This window comes from Petromyzon marinus, unplaced genomic scaffold (genome assembly GCF_048934315.1).
Source record: "Petromyzon marinus isolate PM22_M1 ecotype Great Lakes invasive population unplaced genomic scaffold, UKy_Petmar_22M1.pri1.0 PM_G_Scaffold_15, whole genome shotgun sequence".
NCBI lineage: Eukaryota > Metazoa > Chordata > Hyperoartia > Petromyzontiformes > Petromyzontidae > Petromyzon > Petromyzon marinus.
Window position 1 is genome coordinate 1,954,846 of NW_027422706.1, and position 23,776 is coordinate 1,978,621.

Here is a 23,776-nt window from a genome sequence, read left to right on the forward strand (position 1 = left end):
TGATGGGTGATGATGGATGCTGCTGCTGATGATGATGATGCTGCTTGTTACTGCATGATGATGGGTGATGATGGTGCTGCTGCTGCTGCTGATGATGATGCTGCTTGTTGCTGCGTGATGATGGGTGATGATGCTGCTGATGATGATGATGCTTGTTACTGAATGATGATGGGTGATGATGGATGATGATGATGATGCTTGTTACTGAATGATGATGGGTGATGATGGATGCTGCTGATGATGATGATGCTGCTTGTTACTGCATGATGATGATGGATGCTGCTGCTGATGATGATGCTTGTTACTGCATGATGATGGGTGATGATGGATGCTGCTGCTGATGATGATGCTGCTTGTTACTGCATGATGATGATGAATAGGGGAGTGTATTGCCTAGAGCTCCTGCGTTATCTCCCGCAGCTGCAGCAGCAGCTGGAGCTGCAGCAGCAGCAGCTGGAATTCCAGCAGCAGCGGCTGGAGCTGCAGCAGCAGCAGCAGCAGCTGAGGCGTCAGCAGGAGGAGCTGCTTTTCCAGCAGCTGGACGCGAGCCTGGAGCTGCACCTGGTGACGAGGCTTCAGCACCACGAGTGGCTGGAGCAGGCGGAGCTCCGGCAACAGCAGCAGGAGCAGCAGCAGCATCTGGAGCTGCGGCACCAGCAGGCGCTGGAGCAGCAGCAGCAGCAGGAGCTGGAGCTGCAGCAGCAGCTGCAGCAGCAGCCGCTGGAACTTCGGCAGCAGCAGCAGCAGCCGCTGGAGCTGCGGCACCAGCAGCAGCTGGCGCAGCAGCTGGAGCTGGAGCTGCAGCAGCAGCTGGAGCTGCTGTAGCAGCAGCATCAGCTGGAGCAGCAGCAGCAGCAGCAGCGGCTTGAGTTTGAGGAGCAGCAGCTGGACCCACACCTGGAGCTGCACCTGGTGCTGAGGCACCGGCAGCATCAGCAGCCGCAGCAGCTGGAGCTCCGGGAGCAGCAGCGGCTGGAGCAGCTGGATCTTCGGGAGCAGCAGCGGCAGCAGCAGCTGGAGCATCCGGAGTGGCAGCAAGCTGCAGCGGATGGAGCTTGACCTGGAGCATGCGGAGCGGCAAGCTGCCGCCGCCGCCGCTGCTCCTCGGTGAGCATCCAAACGACGTCAATCAGCCGACGCTGACACCGAGAGTGGTGGTGCTGGGGGTAGCGGTGGTGGTGGTGGTGGTGTCAAGAAGCCGCTGTTTGCTTCTCTTGGACAGCCGCTCAGCGTGCAGCAGCACGATCACAGCCAGATGCTGAGTGAGCTCTTGAGTCGAAAGTGATTGGGGGGGGGGGCAATAAGCCAATTGCTTGACCGCATTAATTTTTTTATTTTTCCATCCCCATAGGAGATACTCTGCGGCGACACAAGCGCCGGTGCTTTTGCCGAGATTGTTGACAAAGCACGCTGGCCTTGAACCAGTTGATGCGTGCTGCTGTATGCCTCTTCGTGCTTACCTGCAGCGTGGAAAATAAAGACGATTTCTTGTCTTCTGTCCGGGCCACTTTATCACAGTTCGTTACACAACACTCACCTGCTAGGCCCGTCGCTCGTTCGCTCCCTCACTCGCCTCGTCCTTATCCTATTACTACACTCCTTCACGATCCTATTACTACCCTCCTTCACGATCCTATTACTAAACTCCTTCCCGATCCTATTACTACACTCCTTCACGATCCTATTCACTACTCTCCTTCCCGATTCTATTACTACTCTCCTTCACGATCCTATTACTACACTCCTTCCCAATCCTATTACTACCCTCCGTCACGATCCTATTCACTACTCTCCTTCCCGATCCTATTACTACTCTCCTTCCCGATCCTATTCACTACTCTCCTTCACGATCCTATTCACTACTCTCCTTCCCGATCCTATTCACTGCTCTCCTTCCCTACTCTCCCCGTTTCACCCCTCCCGGCTGCCGTGTCTCGCCGTGTCTCAGCAGCCCCCGGGGGGTCAAGCGTGCCGACGTACGGACCGCGCTTAACCCCCTAGCGGCCCTACCCTAGGCAGCTACGCAGGGCCACACAGGGCTACTCTCAGCCTGGCGAGCTTGGCCGGTCCGGCTTCTCTCGTCCTCTGTCTTCATCGACTCGACCCCTCCGGCTCGTCTTGCCTCCCTCTCTCTCGTGTGTCCCTCGCGACCCCTCCCAGGTCTCCCCGTCGATCCTCTCGTTTTGTTTATTTCCGTGTTTTTTTGCGTGCACCGGGATCATCCGTCCCGAGAGACAAAGTGCACGGCGGCTTGCGGCTCTTGGTTTTGATTGACGTGCCATTAAATGACCCCCATTGGGCGAGGCAGTCACGCCCCAAAACCCGTTGGTTGGCTTCCGCTACATTTGCTGTCCTTGGCCTGCAAGCAGACAGGCCGGAAATTAATACATCTGTAACTTTAGACGGTGGTGCACGTGGGGGCGTATTGTCAGAACTCCACAATTGTGCTGTAAATTTAAGTCGTTAATACCAGCTAACATCGTCAATACCAGCTAACATCGTCAATACCAGCTAACATCGTCAACACCAGCTAACATCATCAACACCAGCTAACATCGTCAATACCAGCTAACATCGTCAACACCAGCTAACATCGTCAATACCAGCTAACATCGTCAACACCAGCTAACATCGTCAACACCAGCTAACATCATCAATACCAGCTAACATCATCAATACCAGCTAACATCATCAATACCAGCTAACATCGTCAATACCAGCTAACATCGTCAATACCAGCTAACATCGTCAACACCAGCTAACATCATCAACACCAGCTAACATCGTCAATACCAGCTAACATCGTCAACACCAGCTAACATCGTCAATACCAGCTAACATCGTCAACACCAGCTAACATCGTCAACACCAGCTAACATCATCAATACCAGCTAACATCATCAATACCAGCTAACATCATCAATACCAGCTAACATCGTCAATACCAGCTAACATCGTCAACACCAGCTAACATCGTCAACACCAGCTAACATCATCAATACCAGCTAACATCGTCAATACCAGCTAACATCGTCAACACCAGCTAACATCATCAATACCAGCTAACATCATCAATACCAGCTAACATCGTCAATACCAGCTAACATCGTCAACACCAGCTAACATCGTCAATACCAGCTAACATCGTCAACACCAGCTAACATCGTCAACACCAGCTAACATCGTCAATACCAGCTAACATCATCAATACCAGCTAACATCATCAATACCAGCTAACATCATCAATACCAGCTAACATCGTCAATACCAGCTAACATCGTCAATACCAGCTAACATCATCAATACCAGCTAACATCGTCAATACCAGCTAACATCGTCAACACCAGCTAACATCATCAATACCAGCTAACATCATCAATACCAGCTAACATCGTCAATACCAGCTAACATCATCAATACCAGCTAACATCGTCAATACCAGCTAACATCGTCAATACCAGCTAACATCATCAATACCAGCTAACATCATCAATACCAGCTAACATCAATACCAGCTAACATCATCAATACCAGCTAACATCATCACACGCCTCACCAAAGAGAAGCAGTTCCAGCCCATCGCATTAGGGGGCGAGTTAATTAAATGTTTGACCAAATATTAACGGGCAAATTTTTAAGTTGATGATTTTGTATGGCCCTGCGAATGATGATGTTATAAATATCCGAATGTCCCTTGGCAGAAAAAATGTTCCCCACCCCTGCTCTAAGACTTCCAGTGATTTCTTTTCAGCTGTCATTGCTTCAAGGAATGCAAGAGGGCAGCTTTACAGGAGGCACTTAGCACAACAAGCTGCAACCATAACCTGCTGTACCAGCTGGGTTGTGACGAGTGTTGTCGTGGTGTCGTTGTGCACGGTACGATACCAGTTCTCGCTATTAGGTACGACGATTGTCGCGATATATGAACGTTCCATCACGGGAGAGAAAACCACAGACTCGGTATTCATGTCCGTTATTAACGTTTTAATGTTCGGTTTTTCACGACTGCAACAGACGTAAAAAAAAAAGTTACCGTCAAAATAAACGAAATGTATAAACACTTGAACACGTGGTAGAAGTAGGAAGCTTTTGCGACCAATTTTATCCATGAGGGGGTTTTTTTGGGGGGGAGTTAGATCACTTAAATGTGTGTCGTGAAACCCGCCACCACCCGACAGCCAAACAGGGAGGTTTGTCACGTGAACAAGACGTGCCAATTCGTTACGAGTGCAGCACGACACCGGCTGTGTGTTGGGGAGCCAAATCTGGCTGTCGCCTGACGATGCCGGCTGTAATCACTGGTGAAACGTCGTCCTCAAATAGTAAATGTTGTGGATTTACCCTCAAACACAGCGGTGTGCTGTACTAATAAGGAATTGTCCACGTTCTATTTACACTCAAACACAGCGGTGTGCTGTACTAGTAAGGAATTGTCCACGTTCTATTTACCCTCACACACACCGCTGTGCTGTACTAGTAAGGAATTGTCCACGTTCTATTTACACTCAAACACACCGGTGTACTGTACTAATAAGGAATTGTCCACGTTCTATTTACCCTCAAACACAGCGGTGTGCTGTACTAGTAAGGAATTGTCCACGTTCTATTTACACTCAAACACAGCGGTGTACTGTACTAGTAAGGAATTGTCCACGTTCAATTTACCCTCAAACACAGCGCTGTGCTGTACTAGTAAGGAATTGTCCACGTTCTATTTACCCTCAAACACAACGGTGTGCTGTACTAGTAAGGAATTGTCCACGTTCTATTTACCCTCACACACACCGCTGTGCTGTACTAGTAAGGAATTGTCCACGTTCTATTTACACTCAAAAACAGCGGTGTGCTGTACTAGTAAGGAATTGTCCACGTTCTATTTACCCTCAAACACAGCGGTGTGCTGTACTAGTAAGGAATTGTCCACGTTCTATTTACACTCAAACACAATGGTGTGCCGTACTAGTAAGGAATTGTCCACGTTCTATTTACACTCAAACACAGCGGTGTACTGTACTAGTAAGGAATTGTCCACGTTCTATTTACCCTCAAACACAGCGGTGTGCTGTACTAGTAAGGAATTCTCCACGTTCTATCTACCCTCAAACACAGCGGTGTGCTGTACTAGTAAGGAATTGTCCACGTTATATTTACCCTCACACACACCACTGTGCTGTACTAGTAAGGAATTGTCCACGTTCTATTTACACTCAAACACAGCGGTGTGCTGTACTAGTACGGAATTGTCCACATTCTGTTTACCCTCAAACACAGCGGTGCGCTGTACTAGTAAGGAATTCTCCACGTTCTATTTATCCTCAAACACAGCGGTGTGCTGTACTATGAAGGAATTGTCCACGTTCTATTTACCCTCAAACACAGCGGCGTGCTGTACTAGTAAAGAATTGTCCAGGTTCTATTTACCCTCAAACACAGCGGTGTGCTGTACTAGTAAGGAATTGTCCACGTTCTATTTACACTCAAACACAGCGGTGTGCTGTACTAGTAAGGAATTGTCCACATTCTATTTACACTCAAACACAGCGGTGTGCTGTACTAGTAAGGAATTGTCCACGTTCTATTTACCCTCAAACACAGCGGTGTGCTGTACTAGTAAGGAATTGTCCACGTTCTATTTACCCTCAAACACAGCGGTGTGCTGTACTAGTAAGGAATTGTCCACGTTCTATTTACACTGAAACATACTGCTGTGCTGTACTAGTAAGGAATTGTCCACGTTCTATTTACCCTCAAACACAGCGGTGTGCTGTACTAGTAAGGAATTGTCCACGTTCTATTTACACTGAAACATACCGCTGTGCTGTACTAGTAAGGAATTGTCCACGTTCTATTTACGTGACACCATACCAATTGGTTGGCGGGTTTAACGGCACATTTGTATTGAAGTGATCTCACCCAGAAAATAAAACCGTATGGATATATAACTGTCTTGGTACGAAGCGTACCAAATGGCACTAGGTTTTTATTTAAATTCTAGTATGCATTATCTCCACTAGGGTGCACACACATATACATTGTACCCAGGTTTAATGATATCTTATCGCAAAGAGGAAACATGCTCTTTGGTTCTTTCGGTAAAGTCACGTAGGTAATCAAATAAAATAAATGACGTTTCGATTGTAACACAAGCGTCCATCATCATCATTGGGAAAACCACAGCAAGAATTGCGTGGACGCTCCCCTCCCCCTACCCCCCTCTCTTACCGACACTGTATAACCTACATTCTTAGTTTTTTCGGTAAAGTCACGTTGAAGAGAAACAACAAAATAATAAAATATATATAACAATAAAAAATTCTCACGACGTTTCGACCATAACTCAAACGGTCATCTTCAGGTGTTTATGCAAACCAACACACCTGAAGATGACCGTTTGAGTTATGGTCGAAACGTCGTGAGAATTTTTTATTGTTTTATATATATATTATTATTTTGTTGTTTCTCTTCAACGTGACTTTACCGAAAAAACTAATAATATGAATTACTGCAGTCATGAAAGATTTAAATCAAAACTGTATAACCTCTTACCACAGCATCTCTCTCCCACTTCATCAAATAAATGTTCTTGCTGTGTCCTGACTGTAGTGAGTGTCAAGGCACGTGCATGCTGGGTGTGTGTTCACTGTCATCAGGAAACGTTTATTAAGAAGTCTGTTTACTCTTTAATTCAGCAGGACGTGTTTATTTAAAGTTGCGCATTTTGACGTGACGTCACATTTCTCAAACACCCCCCCCACCTCCTCACACATCGTCACAAATGTCTGACCTCTCCTCCACCCCCCCAGCTGGGTTACGTCATTTATGGACGGCCCCTTAACACATGTTTCAGCTATCATTTGTATTACCATACTCATCCTATCTACGAAATTCATTATATTACCTATCCAGACTAGGATTTAAAGTCTGAATCTTATCCTGGCTATCATTTGTATTGCCCGACTTATCACGTCTATGATAAGCACTAAACAGCCCCGCCGTGACTGAGAGGGACAATACGAATATCTTAGCACTGTGAGAATCACTGCAGAGCTTACGTTAACTAGAACCGATAACGCTCGCGATCATTCATCAATCAAGCGATACGTAAGGTCTAACTTACACACGTTACGACTAAGCAAAATGGGCCTCAATTCTGGCAGCCCAAACAAATGAACAATTTCAAACGCAGCAAAATCGTCAACAACTATTTAATACTTATTTAAAACAATTAACAAATAAGTGTACGCGCAGACACACACACAGACACACACACAGACACACACACAGACACACACACACACAGACACACACACAGACACACACACACAGACACACACACACACACACAGACACACACAGACACACACACAGACACACACACAGACACACACACAGACACACACACAGACACACACAGACACACACAGACACACACACAGACACAGACACACACACAGACACACACAGCGATCAAACCCCTAACATCGATGCGCTAGCCATGCGGATCGCACGCCCAGAGAGAGACGAGACATCGCCCTGGAGAGAGATGCCGCCACCACCCATCATCGCCCTCCTCCGTGTTCGCGTGAATCACCTTCGCCACCTTCGCCAATTTCGCCACCTTCGCCACCTTCGCCACCGTCGTCGTCCACACCGCCGCCACGTCCGACTAAAGAGTTTCGTGGGGGGCTACGGCAACCGGGGGGGGGGGAGGATTGGGGGGGGAGGAGGAGGGGGGACAGCCCCCCAGGACCTGGGCAGCTCTCCCTCACGCCAAAAACAAAACCTTCACTCGCGACGTCGTCGCCATCGCCGCCAACGACCGGGACGTGACGAGAGTGGCACGCGGACGAGGGGGACCCACTACCAGGGTCCCTCTACTGGGGTCCCCCTACCAGGGTCCCTCTACCAGGGTCACTCTACCAGGGTCCCACTACCAGGGTCCCTCTACCGGGGACCCTCTACCAGGGTCCCTCTACCAGGGTCCCTCTACCAGGGTCCCTCTACCGGGGTCCCCCTACCAGGGTCCCTCTACCAGGGTCCCTCTACCAGGGTCCCTCTACCGGGGTCCCACTACCGGGGTCCCTCTACTGGGGTCCCACTACCAGGGTCCCTCTACCAGGGTCCCTCTACCAGGGTCCCTCTACCAGGGTCCCACTACCAAGGTCCCTCTACCAGGGTCCCTCTACCGGGGTCCCTCTACCAGGGTCCCTCTACCAGGGTCCCTCTACCAGGGTCCCTCTACCAGGGTCCCACTACCAGGGTCCCACTACCAGGATCCCTCTACCAGGGTCCCTCTACCGGGGTCCCTCTACCGGGGTCCCTCTACTGGGGTCCCACTACCAGGGTCCCTCTACCAGGGTCCCTCTACTGGGGTCCCACTACCAGGGTCCCTCTACCAGGGTCCCTCTACCAGGGTCCCTCTACCGAGGTCCCTCTACCAGGGTCCCTCTACCAGGGTCCCTCTACCAGGGTCCCACTACCAGGGTCCCTCTACCAGGGTCCCTCTACCAGGGTCCCTCTACCAGGGTCCCACTACCAGGGTCCCTCTACCAGGGTCCCTCTACCAGGGTCCCTCTACCGGGGTCCCTCTACCGGGGTCCCTCTACCAGGGTCCCTCTACCAGGGTCCCTCTACCAGGGTCCCACTACCAGGGTCCCACTACCAGGCCTCTACCAGGATCCCTCTACCAGGGTCCCTCTACCGGGGTCCCTCTACCGGGGTCCTTCTACTGGGGTCCCACTACCAGGGTCCCTCTACCAGGGTCCCTCTACCAGGGTCCCTCTACCAGGGTCCCCCTACCAGGGTCCCTCTACCGGGGTCCCTCTACCAGGGTCCCTCTACCAGGGTCCCACTACCAGGGTCCCTCTACCAGGGTCCCTCTACCAGGGTCCCTCTACCAGGGTCCCTCTACCGGGGTCCCTCTACCAGGGTCCCTCTACTGGGGTCCCTCTACCAGGTCCCTCTACCAGGGTCCCTCTACCAGGGTCCCACTACCAAGGTCCCTCTACCAGGGTCCCTCTACCAGGGACCCTCTACCAGGGTCCCTCTACCAGGGTCCCTCTACCGGGGTCCCTCTACCGGGGTCCCTCTACCAGGGTCCCACTACCAGGGTCCCTCTACCAGGGTCCCTCTACCAGGGTCCCTCTACCGGGGTCCCTCTACCGGGGTCCCACTACCAGGGTCCCTCTACCGGAGTCCCTCTACCAGGGTCCTACTACCAGGGTCCCACTACCAGGGTCCCACTACCAGGGTCCCACTACCAGGCCTCTACCAGGGTCCCCCTACCAGGGTCCCTCTACCGGGGTCCCTCTACCGGGGTCCCTCTACCAGGGTCCCACTACCAGGGTCCCTCTACCAGGGTCCCTCTACCAGGGTCCCACTACTAGGGTCCCTCTACCAGGGTCCCTCTACCAGGGTCCCAGGGTCCCTCTACCGGGGTCCCCGCTAGTCTGAGGCGCTAGTCTGAGGCGCTGGGCTGAGGCGCAAGTCTGAGGCGCTAGTCTGAGGCGCTAGTCTGAGGTGCTAGTCTGAGGCACCAGTCTGAGGCGCTAGTCTGAGGCACTAGTCTGAGGCACTAGTCTGAGGCGCTAGTCCAAGGCGCTAGTCTGAGGCGCCAGTCTGAGGTGCTAGTCTGAGGCACCAGTCTGAGGCGCTAGTCTGAGGCGCTAGTCTGAGGCGCTAGTCTGAGGTGCTAGTCTGAGGCGCTAGTCTGAGGTACTAGTCTGCGGCGCTAGTCTGAGGTGCTAGTCTGAGGCGGTGCCCTCGTGAGGACCGCTCCTGCGGCTGCGCTTGCTGGGAATCTCCTCCTGGCTGCAGCCCTGGAAAGGGAGGGGGTGGGGAGTTACCCACACACAGAGACCCAAAGACTCACCACACATAGAGACCCATAGACTCACCACACACCGAGACCCATAGACTCACCACACACAGAGACCCATAGACTCACCACACACAGAGACCCATAGACTCACCACACACAGAGACCCATAGACTCACCACACACAGAGACTCATAGACTCACCACACACAGAGACCCATAGACTCACCACACACAGAGACTCATAGACTCACCACACACAGAGACCCATAGACTCACCACACAGAGACCCACAGACTCACCACACACAGAGACCCATAGACTCACCACACACAGAGACCCACAGACTCACCACACAGAGACCCATAGACTCACCACACACAGAGACCCATAGACTCACCACACACAGAGACCCATAGACTCACCACACAGAGACCCATAGACTCACCACACACAGAGACCCATAGACTCACCACACACAGAGACCCATAGACTCACCACACACAGAGACCCACAGACTCATCACACACAGAGACCCATAGACTCACCACACACAGAGACCCATAGACTCACCACACACAGAGACCCATAGACTCACCACACACAGAGACTCATAGACTCACCACACACAGAGACCCATAGACTCACCACACACAGAGACCCATAGACTCACCACACACAGAGACCCATAGACTCACCACACACAGAGACCCACAGACTCATGACACACAGAGACCCATAGACTCACCACACACAGAGACCCATAGACTCACCACACACAGAGACCCATAGACTCACCACACACAGAGACTCATAGACTCACCACACACAGAGACCCATAGACTCACCACACACAGAGACCCATAGACTCACCACACACAGAGACTCATAGACTCACCACACACAGAGACCCATAGACTCACCACACACAGAGACCCATAGACTCACCACACACAGAGACTCATAGACTCACCACACACAGAGACCCATAGACTCACCACACACAGAGACCCATAGACTCACCACACACAGAGACCCATAGACTCACCACACACAGAGACCCACAGACTCATCACACAGAGACCCACAGACTCACTACACAGAGACCCATAGACTCACCACACACAGAGACCCATAGACTCACCACACACAGAGACCCATAGACTCACCACACACAGAGACTCATAGACTCACCACACACAGAGACCCATAGACTCACCACACACAGAGACTCATAGACTCACCACACACAGAGACCCATAGACTCACCACACAGAGACCCACAGACTCACCACACACAGAGACCCATAGACTCACCACACACAGAGACCCACAGACTCACCACACAGAGACCCATAGACTCACCACACACAGAGACCCATAGACTCACCACACACAGAGACCCATAGACTCACCACACAGAGACCCATAGACTCACCACACACAGAGACCCATAGACTCACCACACACAGAGACCCATAGACTCACCACACACAGAGACCCACAGACTCATCACACACAGAGACCCATAGACTCACCACACACAGAGACCCATAGACTCACCACACACAGAGACCCATAGACTCACCACACACAGAGACTCATAGACTCACCACACACAGAGACCCATAGACTCACCACACACAGAGACCCATAGACTCACCACACACAGAGACCCATAGACTCACCACACACAGAGACCCACAGACTCATGACACACAGAGACCCATAGACTCACCACACACAGAGACCCATAGACTCACCACACACAGAGACCCATAGACTCACCACACACAGAGACTCATAGACTCACCACACACAGAGACCCATAGACTCACCACACACAGAGACCCATAGACTCACCACACACAGAGACTCATAGACTCACCACACACAGAGACCCATAGACTCACCACACACAGAGACCCATAGACTCACCACACACAGAGACTCATAGACTCACCACACACAGAGACCCATAGACTCACCACACACAGAGACCCATAGACTCACCACACACAGAGACCCATAGACTCACCACACACAGAGACCCACAGACTCACCACACACAGAGACCCATAGACTCACCACACACAGAGACCCATAGACTCATCACACAGAGACCCATAGACTCACCACACACAGAGACCCATAGACTCACCACACATAGAGACCCATATACTCACCACACACAGAGACCCATAGACTCACCACACACAGAGACCCATAGACTCACCACACAGAGACCCACAGACTCACCACACACAGAGACCCATAGACTCACCACACACAGAGACCCATAGACTCACCACACAGAGAACCATAGACTCACCACACACAGAGACCCATAGACTCACCACACACAGAGACCCATAGACTCACCACACACAGAGACCCATAGACTCACCACACACAGAGACCCATAGACTCACCACACACAGAGACCCATAGACTCAGCACACACAGAGACCCATAGACTCACCACACACAGAGACCCATAGACTCACCACACACAGAGACCCATAGACTCATCACACACAGAGACCCATAGACTCACCACACACAGAGACCCAGAGACTCACCACACACAGAGACCCATAGACTCACAACACACAGAGACCCATAGACTCACCACACACATAGACCCATAGACTCACCACACACAGAGACCCATAGACTCACTCACACAGAGACCCATAGACTCACCACACACAGAGACCCATAGACTCACCACACATAGAGACCCATATACTCACCACACACAGAGACCCATAGACTCACCACACACAGAGACCCATAGACTCACCACACAGAGACCCACAGACTCACCACACACAGAGACCCATAGACTCACCACACACAGAGACCCATAGACTCACCACACAGAGAACCATAGACTCACCACACACAGAGACCCATAGACTCACCACACACAGAGACCCATAGACTCACCACACACAGAGACCCATAGACTCACCACACACAGAGACCCATAGACTCACCACACACAGAGACCCATAGACTCACCACACACAGAGACCCATAGACTCAGCACACACAGAGACCCATAGACTCACCACACACAGAGACCCATAGACTCACCACACACAGAGACCCATAGACTCATCACACACAGAGACCCATAGACTCACCACACACAGAGACCCAGAGACTCACCACACACAGAGACCCATAGACTCACAACACACAGAGACCCATAGACTCACCACACACAGAGACCCATAGACTCACCACACACAGAGACCCATAGACTCACTCACACAGAGACCCATAGACTCACCACACACAAAGACCCATAGACTCACCACACACAGAGTCACAGCATTACCGTCCGACACCAATGAGGTAGGGGATCGTTTCGCTGGACAGACAAACACACGCACACTTACAGACAAACACACGTACACACACACGTACACATCCACACACACACACACACGTACACACAAACACACACACATACACACAAACACACATACACACAAACACATACACACACAAACACATATACACACACACACACGTACACACACAAACACGCACACATACACACAAACACACATAAACACATATACACACACACGTACACACACAAACACGCACACATACACACAAACACACACACACGTACACACATACACACAAACACACGTACACACACGCACAAACACACGCACACACACGCACACGTACACACACACAAACACGCACACATACACACAAACACACATACACACGCACACAAATACACATACACACAAACACACGTACACACGCACACACATACACACATACACATACACATGTACACACACACACACCACGCATCGTGACGGTGCCCTCACCAGGTCAGCCAGCAGTGGAGTGAACTTCCCACTGCTGCTGTTGCCGCTGCTGCTGTTGCTGTTGTTGTTGCTGCTGCTGCTGTTGTTGCTGGGTAGCTCCTCGGTGCCCGGCCCTCGTAGAACCTCGGTTCCACTCCTGGCCAGGGCTGACGCACGGACGGCGCCACCACCACCACCACCAGCGACCATTCCTCCTCCGCCGGCAACGAGCACGGCGCCGGCGGCGCCGTCGGCACCGAGCCGGGGCGCCGGCGACGCCGCCGACGGGCACAGCCGCGCCACCACGGCGCTCACGTTGTCGGCCTTGGTGCCGAGCCGGTGCCAGCGGGACAGCGCCTCCGCCACCAGCGCCTGCGCCAGCGTCAGGTCTACACCGCTGCTGCTGCTGCTGGCACCACCGGCACAACAACCGGCACCACCAGCAGCACAACCACCGGCACCACCAGCAGCACAACCACCGGCACAACCACCGGCACCACCACCAGCACAACCACCGGCACCACCACCGACATCACCACCACCACCACCGGCACCACCACCACCGCTGGCCTGCAGGATGAGACGTGTAAGTGCATGTAGACGTGTGTGTGTGTAGATGTGTGTGTGTGGATGTAGACGTGTGTGTGTGGATGTAGACGTGTTTGTGTGTATGTAGACGTGTGTGTGTGTATGTAGACGTGTGTGTGTATGTAGATGTGTGTGTGTATGTAGACGTATGTGCGTGTATGTAGACGTGTGTGTGTGTATGTATAGTGTGTGTGTGTAGACGTGTGTGTGTGTATGCAGACGTGTGTGTGTGTAGACGTGTGTATGTAGACGTGTGTGTGTATGTAGACGTGTGTGTGTGTGTATGTAGACGTGTGTGTGTGTAGATGTGTGTGTGTGGATGTAGACGTGTGTGTGTGTATGTAGACGTGTGTGTGTGTATGTAGACGTGTGTGTGTGTATGTAGATGTGTGTGTGTATGTAGACGTGTGTGCGTGTATGTAGACGTGTGTGTGTGTGTATGTATAGTGTGTGTGTGTAGACGTGTGTGTGTATGTAGACGTGTGTGTGTGTATGTAGACGTGTGTAAGTGTATAGTGTGTGTGTATGTAGACGTGTGTGTGTGTATGTAGACGTGTGTGTGTGTATGTAGGCGTGTGTGTGTGTAGACGTGTGTGTGTGTGTATGTAGACGTGTGTGTGTATGTAGACGTGTGTGTGTGCATGTAGACGTGTGTGTGTATGTAGACTTGTGTGTGTATGTAGACGTGTGTGTATATGTGTGTGTATGTAGACGTGTGTGTGTGTGTATGTAGACGTGTGTGTGTGTATGTAGACGTGTGTGCGTGTATTTAGACGTGTGTGAGTGTATGTAGACGTGTGTGTGTGTATGTAGATGTGTGTGTGTATGTAGACGTGTGTGCGTGTATGTAGACGTGTGTGTGTGTATGTATAGTGTGTGTGTGTAGACGTGTGTGTGTATGTAGACGTGTGTGTGTGTAGACGTGTGTATGTAGACGTGTGTGTGTATGTAGACGTGTGTGTGTATGTAGACGTGTGTGTATGTAGACGTGTGTGCGTATGTAGACGCGTGTGTGTGTATGTAGACGTGTGTGTGTGTAGACGTGTGTATGTAGACGTGTGTGTGTATGTAGACGTGTGTGTGTGTGTATATATAGTGTGTGTGTGTATGTAGACGTGTGTAAGTGTATAGTGTGTGTGTATGTAGACGTGTGTGTGTGTGTATGTAGACGTGTGTGTGTGTATGTAGGCGTGTGTGTGTGTGTAGACGTGTGTGTGTGTGTATGTAGACGTGTGTAAGTGTATAGTGTGTGTGTATGTAGACGTGTGTGTGTGTGTATGTAGACGTGTGTGTGTGTATGTAGGCGTGTGTGTGTGTGTAGACGTGTGTGTGTGTGTATGTAGACGTGTGTGTGTATGTAGACGTGTGTGTGTGTGCATGTAGACGTGTGTGTGTGTATGTAGACGTGTGTGTGTGTATGTAGATGTGTGTGTGTGTATGTAGACGTGTGTGTGTGTATGTAGATGTGTGTGTGTGTATGTAGACGTGTGTGTGTGTATGTAGACGTGTGTGTGTGTATGTAGACGTGTGTGTGTGTATGTAGACGTGTGTGTGTGTATGTAGATGTGTGTGTGTGTATGTAGACGTGTGTGTGTGTATGTAGACGTTTGTGTGTATGTAGACGTGTGTGTGTGTATGTAGACGTGTGTGTGTGTGTATGTAGATGTGTGTGTGTATGTAGACGTGTGTGTGTATGTAGACGTGTGTGTATATGTAGACGTGTGTGCGTGTATGTAGACGTGTGTGTGTGTGTATACGTGTGTGTATATGTGTGTGTGTGTATGTAGACGTGTGTGTGTGTGTGTATGTAGACGTGTGTGTGTGTATGTAGACGTGTGTGCGTGTATGTAGACGTGTGTGAGTGTATGTAGACGTGTGTGTGTATGTATGTAGACGTGTGTGTGTGTATGTAGACGTTTGTGTGTATGTAGACGTGTGTGTGTGTATGTAGACGTGCCCGTGCTCGCTGCTGCTGCTGTGCGTCCGCACGATGACAGAGCGCCACGGCCTCTGTGGGCGTGAGGACATCCCAGACTCCGTCGGTGGCCAGCACCAGGTAGCGGTGGTGCCCTGGGTCCAGCCTGTAGGCGCTGACGTCCGGCTCGGGGGAGACCACAAACTGGGCGCTCGCAAAGTCGTAGCTCCAGAGGTCCCCTGTGGGATATCGCCAACACACACACACACACGTACACACACACACACACGTACACACACACGTACACACACATACGTACACACACACACGTACCACACACACACACGTACACACACACACGAACACACACACACACGTACACACACACGTACACACGTACACACACACACTCACACACGTACATACTCACACACGTACACACTCACACACACGTACACACACACACGTACACACACGCACACGTGCACACGTACACACACACACGTACACACACACACGTACACACTCACACACGTACACACGTACACACACACACGTACACACACACACGTACACACACACACGTACACACACACGTACACACACACACGTACACACACACGTACACACACACACACGTACACACACACACGTACACACACACACGTACACACACACACGTACACACGTACGCACACACATACACGTACACACAAACGTACACACACACACGTACACACACGAACACACACACTTACACACGTACACACACACACGTACACACACGTACACACACACACACGTACACACACACATGGACACGTACACACACGGACACACGTACAACAACAACAACAACCGCCATTCGCCACTAAGTGGCGGTGACGTCACCACGACGCTTGTGCCAGGCTATGTGCACCCTGAGGCCACGTGAAGTGTCGAACGCCCGCTGGCAGGAGGTCACGGGGCAGACCCAGGTGCCACGGGTCGACTGACTGAGATGACTGGCTGATGCACCACCTGTGCCCCCTACTGTGCCAACCTGCTGTGCTTTAGCCACCCGGCGCTCCGCTCGCTGTTGTGAGCGTCGCTCCTCCGCCCTCCGTTGTTGTTGGAGGGCGACTGCCTCCAACTGCCCAGTAGCATCCTTCACGAGCCTCCTCCACAGAGGCCGATCTTGACACCGCTGGTACCAGTCATCGGCAAGTCCACTCAGCTCCACGTCCTCCTGTACCACATCACTCCATCTCTTCTCTAGCCCGTGCCGCGCCCGCTTAGCCCCCTCAATCCGGCCAAACAAAAGCTGTTTCGGCATGCGGTGGCTGGGCATGCGGGCTACATGACCCAGCCATCGCAGCCTTGCCTGCCGGAGGAGCTCACCGATGGGACCCTGCCCAGATCTTTCAAGGATTTGTGAGCTCCTCACACAATCCAGTCTGGTTAAACCCAGGATGGATCGTAGGCAGGTCAGCCTAAATGTTTCTAACCGGCGAAGATGTTCCATTAGGGGGGTCCACGTTTCGCAAGCGTAGAGAAGGGAGGGAATGACCGTGGCCGAGAAGACCTGAAGCTTAGTGCGGAGCGACAGACCAGGTAGCTTCCACACAGCCTTACGCAACCGATGAAAAGATATTGCCGCTCGACTGATTCGGAGTGAGACCTCTGCTGTTAAACTGGAGCCAGTCATAAGCACACTGCCCAGGTATGGGAAACTCTCCACTCTCTCCACAACTGCCCCATCACCGATTGGGAGTTGTGGGGGTGGAGTGTCCGATGGTACAAAATACCCAGGCAGGTGCTTAGTTTTGGTGGGGCTGATGGTAAGGCCCCACCTCTTAGTGGCACGCTCCAGTCTCAGCAGCAGCGTCTCCAACTCCTCCTCTGACTGAGCAGCTATTACCAAGTCATCAGCATACATAACGTGGTTGAGCAATAGGGAGCCATCCCTTGACCGCACCCGGGCATCGATTAGCCTCCCATTATATCTGTACCATATGGAGATTCCCCCGGTACAGCTATTGAAGGCTTCACGAACTACGTGGTCAAAATAGATGTTAAATAATGTGGGAGCCAGAGGACATCCCTGTCGCACCCCAAGGTGTACAGGGAATGGCTCTGACTCCCGGCCACGTAGTTTTACCCGGGCCCGCTCACCATCATGAAGGTCCTTAATGATCGTGAGCAGAGGGTCAGGTACTCCAAAAGCACGAAGAACGACCCAGAGCCCAGGCCTACTGATGGTATCATAGGCCTTGACCAGGTCAATAAAGCAGAGATGTAGGTCTTGTTGGAATTCCCTACACCTCTGCTGTAGCAGACGGACAGAAAATATGGCATCTGTGCAGGACCGCCCTTTCCTGAAACCGCATTGGGGCTCCGCAAGCCTCTCCTCAGCGTGCCTGGCAAGGCGATGCTGAATAATCCTTGCCAGGACCTTTCCCGGCACACTGAGGAGTGAGATGCCCCTGTAGTTGTTACAGTCTGTGCGGTCCCCCTTCTTAAAAAGGGGGACCACCAGGGCATCCTTCCAATCCTGCGGAACCCGTCCAGTGGTCCAGACTGTTGTTATGATGTCATATAGGGCAGTCTGTGCACAAACGCCACCCTCCCTCAGCATTTCGCTTGGGAGATCATCTCTGCCCGCTGCCTTTCCTGGTCTCAGACTCCGTATCGCCTTCAATACTTCCTCAGCAGATGGCACCTCAGCCAGCCACTCACAGGGGGTGACTTCATCCAATATTTGAGGCACCGCAGCCTCAGCAGGGTCATCCTCACTTTGTGCCACGATGTTTTCCTGGCTGTGGGATTTTCCCTCCCCCAGGACCTCACAGAAATGCTCAGCAAATCTGCGAACCTGTTCCTGGGGGTCGGAAATTGGATCACCGTTTTTTCCCCTAATGATGGTAATAGGTGTGGCGCTGCAGGTTACTTTTTTGATGGAGTTAAATAGCGATTTGTGATCACGGGCCACTGAGGCAGACTCCATCTCCTCAGCAACCCGCGACCACCACCCATCCTTGCAGCGCCTCACGGCTCTCCGAACCTCCGAGCGAAGGCTGCGGTAAGCCTCCTCATTCTCTGACGTGGGATTCTGTAGCCGATGACAGTGGGCCTGTCGCTTTTTCTCAACCATCCTGAACAACTCCTCTGTCATCCAGGGTGTCTGGGGAGGTCTGGACCGCGTACCCAAAGCAGCCATTGCAGCTGCATGAGTCACAGTCCTAAACCTCGCCCATTTACCCTCGACATCAGGAGGAGTCGGGGACGATGCCAATCCCAGCCGCAAGCGATGATGAAATTCTCGCTTGCAACTTTCATCAGATAACTGAGACCAGGCCACTTTAGGTTGGAATGGGGTCCTGGGTGTACACCCACCACCGGAGTGGAAGAATGGCAGGCGCATCTTACAGATGACTAGTCGATGGTCAGAGGGCAGATCAGCTCCACGGTAGGTCCTGGTGTCAAGGACATGGGCTCGCATTCGCTGGTCCGTCACTATGTAGTCCAGCAGATGTTCTTGCTTGGACCCGGCATGCATCCATGATGTTGTGTGGATGCGCCGATGCCGGAACAGCGTGTTGGTAATTACAAGCCCATGGGCTGCACAAAAATCTAGCAGCCTCCTACCGTTGTTATTGAGCTGATCTGGCCCATGCCCTCCAATCACTCCAGACCAGGTGCCAGTATCATGACCAACTCGGGCATTGAAGTCACCCAACATGATGACTCTATCCCGAGGGACCACTTTAGCCAGCACCTGTGACAGGAGGTCATAGAAGGCATCTGACTCATCGGCTTTGCCTGCATCCCTCCACGGATGTTCATCTTCGGTGGGGGCATAAGTAACCACGACCACCATTCCTCGCCTCCGGTTGATGGGAAGGCGAGCCCAAAGTAGCCTGGGGCTTACAGCTTCCCACACCTCACCGCCACGCTCCCACGCCCCCTTCATTCTTTTGTTCAAAAGAAGACCCACACCCTGTTGTTTGGCAGTCTGCTGCCCCGAGTAGAGGACTGTCCACCCCTCATGGTGGCAGGAGCCAGAGCCGGTCCACCGGACCTCCTGAATGCCGCATAGATCCATGCGGTACCGGTCCAGCTCCCGACAGAGGAGTGGCAGCCTCTCCTCTGCAGTGAGCGTTCGAACATTCCACGTGGCCACCCGTAGTGGCTTTTCGTTGCTACACACACATGTACACACGCACACACGTACACACACACGCACACACGTACACACACACGTACACACACACGTACACACACGTACACACACACGTACACACACACACGTACACACACACACGTACACACACGTACACACACTCGTAAACACACACGTAAATACACCTATGCGTACACACACATATACATGAACACACGTTTCACAACAACTGCCATTCGCCATTAGGTGGCGATGACATAACCAGGGCGCCTGTGCCAGGCTACGTGCACTTTTAACGCCAGATGAAGTGTCGAATGCCCGCTGGCAGGAGGTCGCCAGGAGGTGCCACGGGTGTGTATAGGTGTGTGTGTGTGTAGGTGTGTGTGTAGGTGTGTGTAGGTGTGTGTGTAGGTGTGTGTGTGTGTGTAAGTGTGTGTGTGTAGGTGTGTGTGTGTAGGTGTGTGTGTAGGTGTGTGTAGGTGTGTGTGTAGGTGTGTGTGTAGGTGTGTGTAGGTGTGTGTAGGTGTGTGTATAGGTGTGTGTGTAGGTGTGTGTAGGTGTGTGTGTAGGTGTGTGTGCCGGACGGGCAACTCTGTCGTGGACAGTGCTGTGGGGGGAGGTCCAATTTTGATTGGCTCCTCTACATACACACACAGGGGCTAAACGGGGGCTCTGGATGGATGCGAGGGGCTGGTAACCCCTCCACCTTCAATTAATTACCACTAAACCACGAATTAAGAATATATAACTAATAAGCTTGTGCCGGAGGCCCCGGGAGGCCAGGCGTCTATGACGTCTCCTGGCCAAACCCCAATTGGCGGAGCCAGGAGATTGAATATCTACCCTCGGGGCTCCTCCAGAAACAACGAAAAACCACTACGGGTGGCCACGTGGAATGTTCGAACACTCACTGCGGAGGAGAGGCTGCCACTCCTCTGTCGGGAGCTGGACCGGTACCGCCTGGATCTATGTGGCATTCAGGAGGTCCGGTGGACCGGCTCTGGCTCCTGCCACTATGAGGGGTGGACAGTCCTCTACTCGGGGCAGCAGACTGCCAAACAACAGGGTGTGGCTCTTCTTTTGAACAAAAGAATAAAGGGGCGTGGGAACATGGCGGTGAGGTGTGGGAAGCTGTAAGTCCCAGGCTACTTTGGGCTCGCCTTCCCATCAACTGGAGGCGAGGAATGGTGGTCGTGGTTACTTATGCCCCCACCGAAGATGAACATCCGTGGAGGGATGCAGGCAAAGCCGATGAGTCAGATGACTTCTATGACCTCCTGTTACAGGTGCTGGCTAAAGTGGCCCCTCGGGATAGAGTCATCATGTTGGGTGACTTCAATGCCCGAGTTGGTCATGATACTGGCACCTGGTCTGGAGTGATTGGAGGGCATGGGCCAGATCAGCTCAATAACAACGGTAAAAGGCTGCTAGATTTTTGTGCAGCCCATGGGCTAGTAATTACCAACACGCTGTTCCGGCATCGGCGCATCCACACAACATCATGGATGCATGCCGGGTCCAAGCAAGAACATCTGCTGGACTAGATAGTGACGGACCAGCGGATGCGAGCCCATGTCCTTGACACCAGGACCTACCGTGGAGCTGATCTGCCTTCTGACCATCCGACTAGTCATCTGCAAGATGTGCCTGCTATTCTTCAACTCCGGTGGTGGGTGTACACCCAGGACCCATTCCAACCTAAAGTGGCCTGGTCTCAGTTATCTGATGAAAGTTGCAAGCGAGAATTTCATCATTGCTTGCGGCTGGGATTGGCATCGTCCCTGACTCCTCCTGATGTCGAGGGTAAATGGGCGAGGTTTAGGACTGTGACTCATGCAGCTGCAATGGCTGCTTTGGGTACACGGTCCAGACCTCCCCAGAGACCCTGGCTGACAGAGGAGGTGTTCAGGATGGTTGAGAAAAAACGACAGGCCCACTTCGGAGAGCCATGAGGTGCTGCAAGGATGGGTGGTGGTCGCGGGTTGCTGAGGAGATGGAGTCTGCCTCAGTGGCCCGTGATCACAAATCTCTATTTAACTCCATCAAAAAAGTAATCTGCAGCGCCACACCTATTACCATCATTAGGGGAAAAAACGGTGACCCAATCTTCGACCCCCAGGAACAGGTTTGCAGATTTGCTGAGCATTTCTGTGAGGTCCTGGGGGAGGGAAAATCCCTCAATCGGGAAAACATCGCGGCACAAAGTGAGGATGACCCTGCTGAGGCTGCGGTGCCTCAAATATTGGAAGAAGTCACCCCCTGTGAGTGGCTGGCTAAGGTGCCATCTGTTGAGGAAGTACTGAAGGCGATCCGGAGTCTGAGACCAGGAAAGGCAGCGGGCAGAGATGATCTCCCAAGCGAAATGCTGAGGGAGGGCGGCGTTTGTGCACAGACTGCCCTATATGACATCATAACAACAGTCTGGACCACTGGACGGGTTCCGCAGGATTGGAAGGATGCCCTGGTGGTCCCCCTTTTTAAGAAGTGGGACCGCACAGACTGTAACAACTACAGGGGCATCTCACTCCTCAGTGTGCCGGGAAAGGTCCTGGCAAGGATTATTCAACATCGCCTTGCCAGGCACGCTGAGGAGAGGCTTGCGGAGCCCCAATGCGGTTTCAGGAAAGGGCGGTCCTGCAAAGATGCCATATTTTCTGTCCGTCTGCTACAGCAGAGGTGTAGGGAATTCCAAAAAGACCTACATATCTGCTTTCTTGACCTGGTCAAGGCCTATGATACCATCAGTAGACCTGGGCTCTGGGTTGTTCTTCATGCTTTTGGAGTACCTGACCCTCTGCTCATGATCATTAAGGACCTTCATGATGGTGAGCGGGCCCGGGTAAAACTACGTGGCCGGGAGTCAGAGCCATTCCCTGTACACCTTGGGGTGCGACAGGGATGTCCTCTGGCTCCCACATGATTTAACATCTATTTTGACCATGTAGTTCGTGAAGCCTTCAATAGCTGTACCGGGGGAATCTCCATATGGTACATATATAATGGTAGGCTGATCGATGCCCGGGTGCGGTCAAGGGATGGCTCCTTATTGCTCAACCACGTCATGTATGCTGATGATTTGGTAATAGCTGCTCATTCAGAGGAGGAGTTGGAGACGCTGCTGCTGAGACTGGAGCGTGCCACTAAGAGGTGGGGCTTTACCATCAGCCCCACCAAAACTAAGCACCTGCCTGGGTATTTTGTACCAGCGGACACTCCACCCCCACAACTCCCAATCGGTGATGGGGCAGTTGTGGAGAGAGTGGAGAGTTTCCCATACCTGGGCAGTGTGCTTATGACCGGCTCCAGTTTAACAGCAGAGGTCTCACTCCGAATCAGTCGAGCGGCAATATCTTTTCATCGGTTGCGTAACGCTGTGTGGAAGCTACCTAGTCTGTCGCTCCGCACTAAGCGTCAAGTCTTCTCAGCCACGGTCATTCCCTCCCTTCTCT

The 23,776-nt window shown here is 52.2% G+C and overlaps 1 protein-coding gene across 1 annotated transcript in view; it reads right to left on the reverse strand.

The window, feature by feature from the left end:
* Window positions 1-8,916: 8,916 nt before the first annotated feature.
* LOC116938365 (uncharacterized) overlaps window positions 8,917-23,776 on the reverse strand; it is a 33,242-nt gene continuing 18,382 nt past the window's right edge. Inside the window, exons 6-8 of the mRNA XM_032945480.2 lie at window positions 16,208-16,404; window positions 13,684-14,232; window positions 8,917-9,818 (exon numbers count right to left, since the gene is read on the reverse strand). Of these exons, the coding sequence (XP_032801371.2) occupies window positions 9,744-9,818; window positions 13,684-14,232; window positions 16,208-16,404 (821 nt within the window). The 3' untranslated portion in view covers window positions 8,917-9,743. The remainder of the gene's footprint in view (window positions 9,819-13,683; window positions 14,233-16,207; window positions 16,405-23,776) is intronic.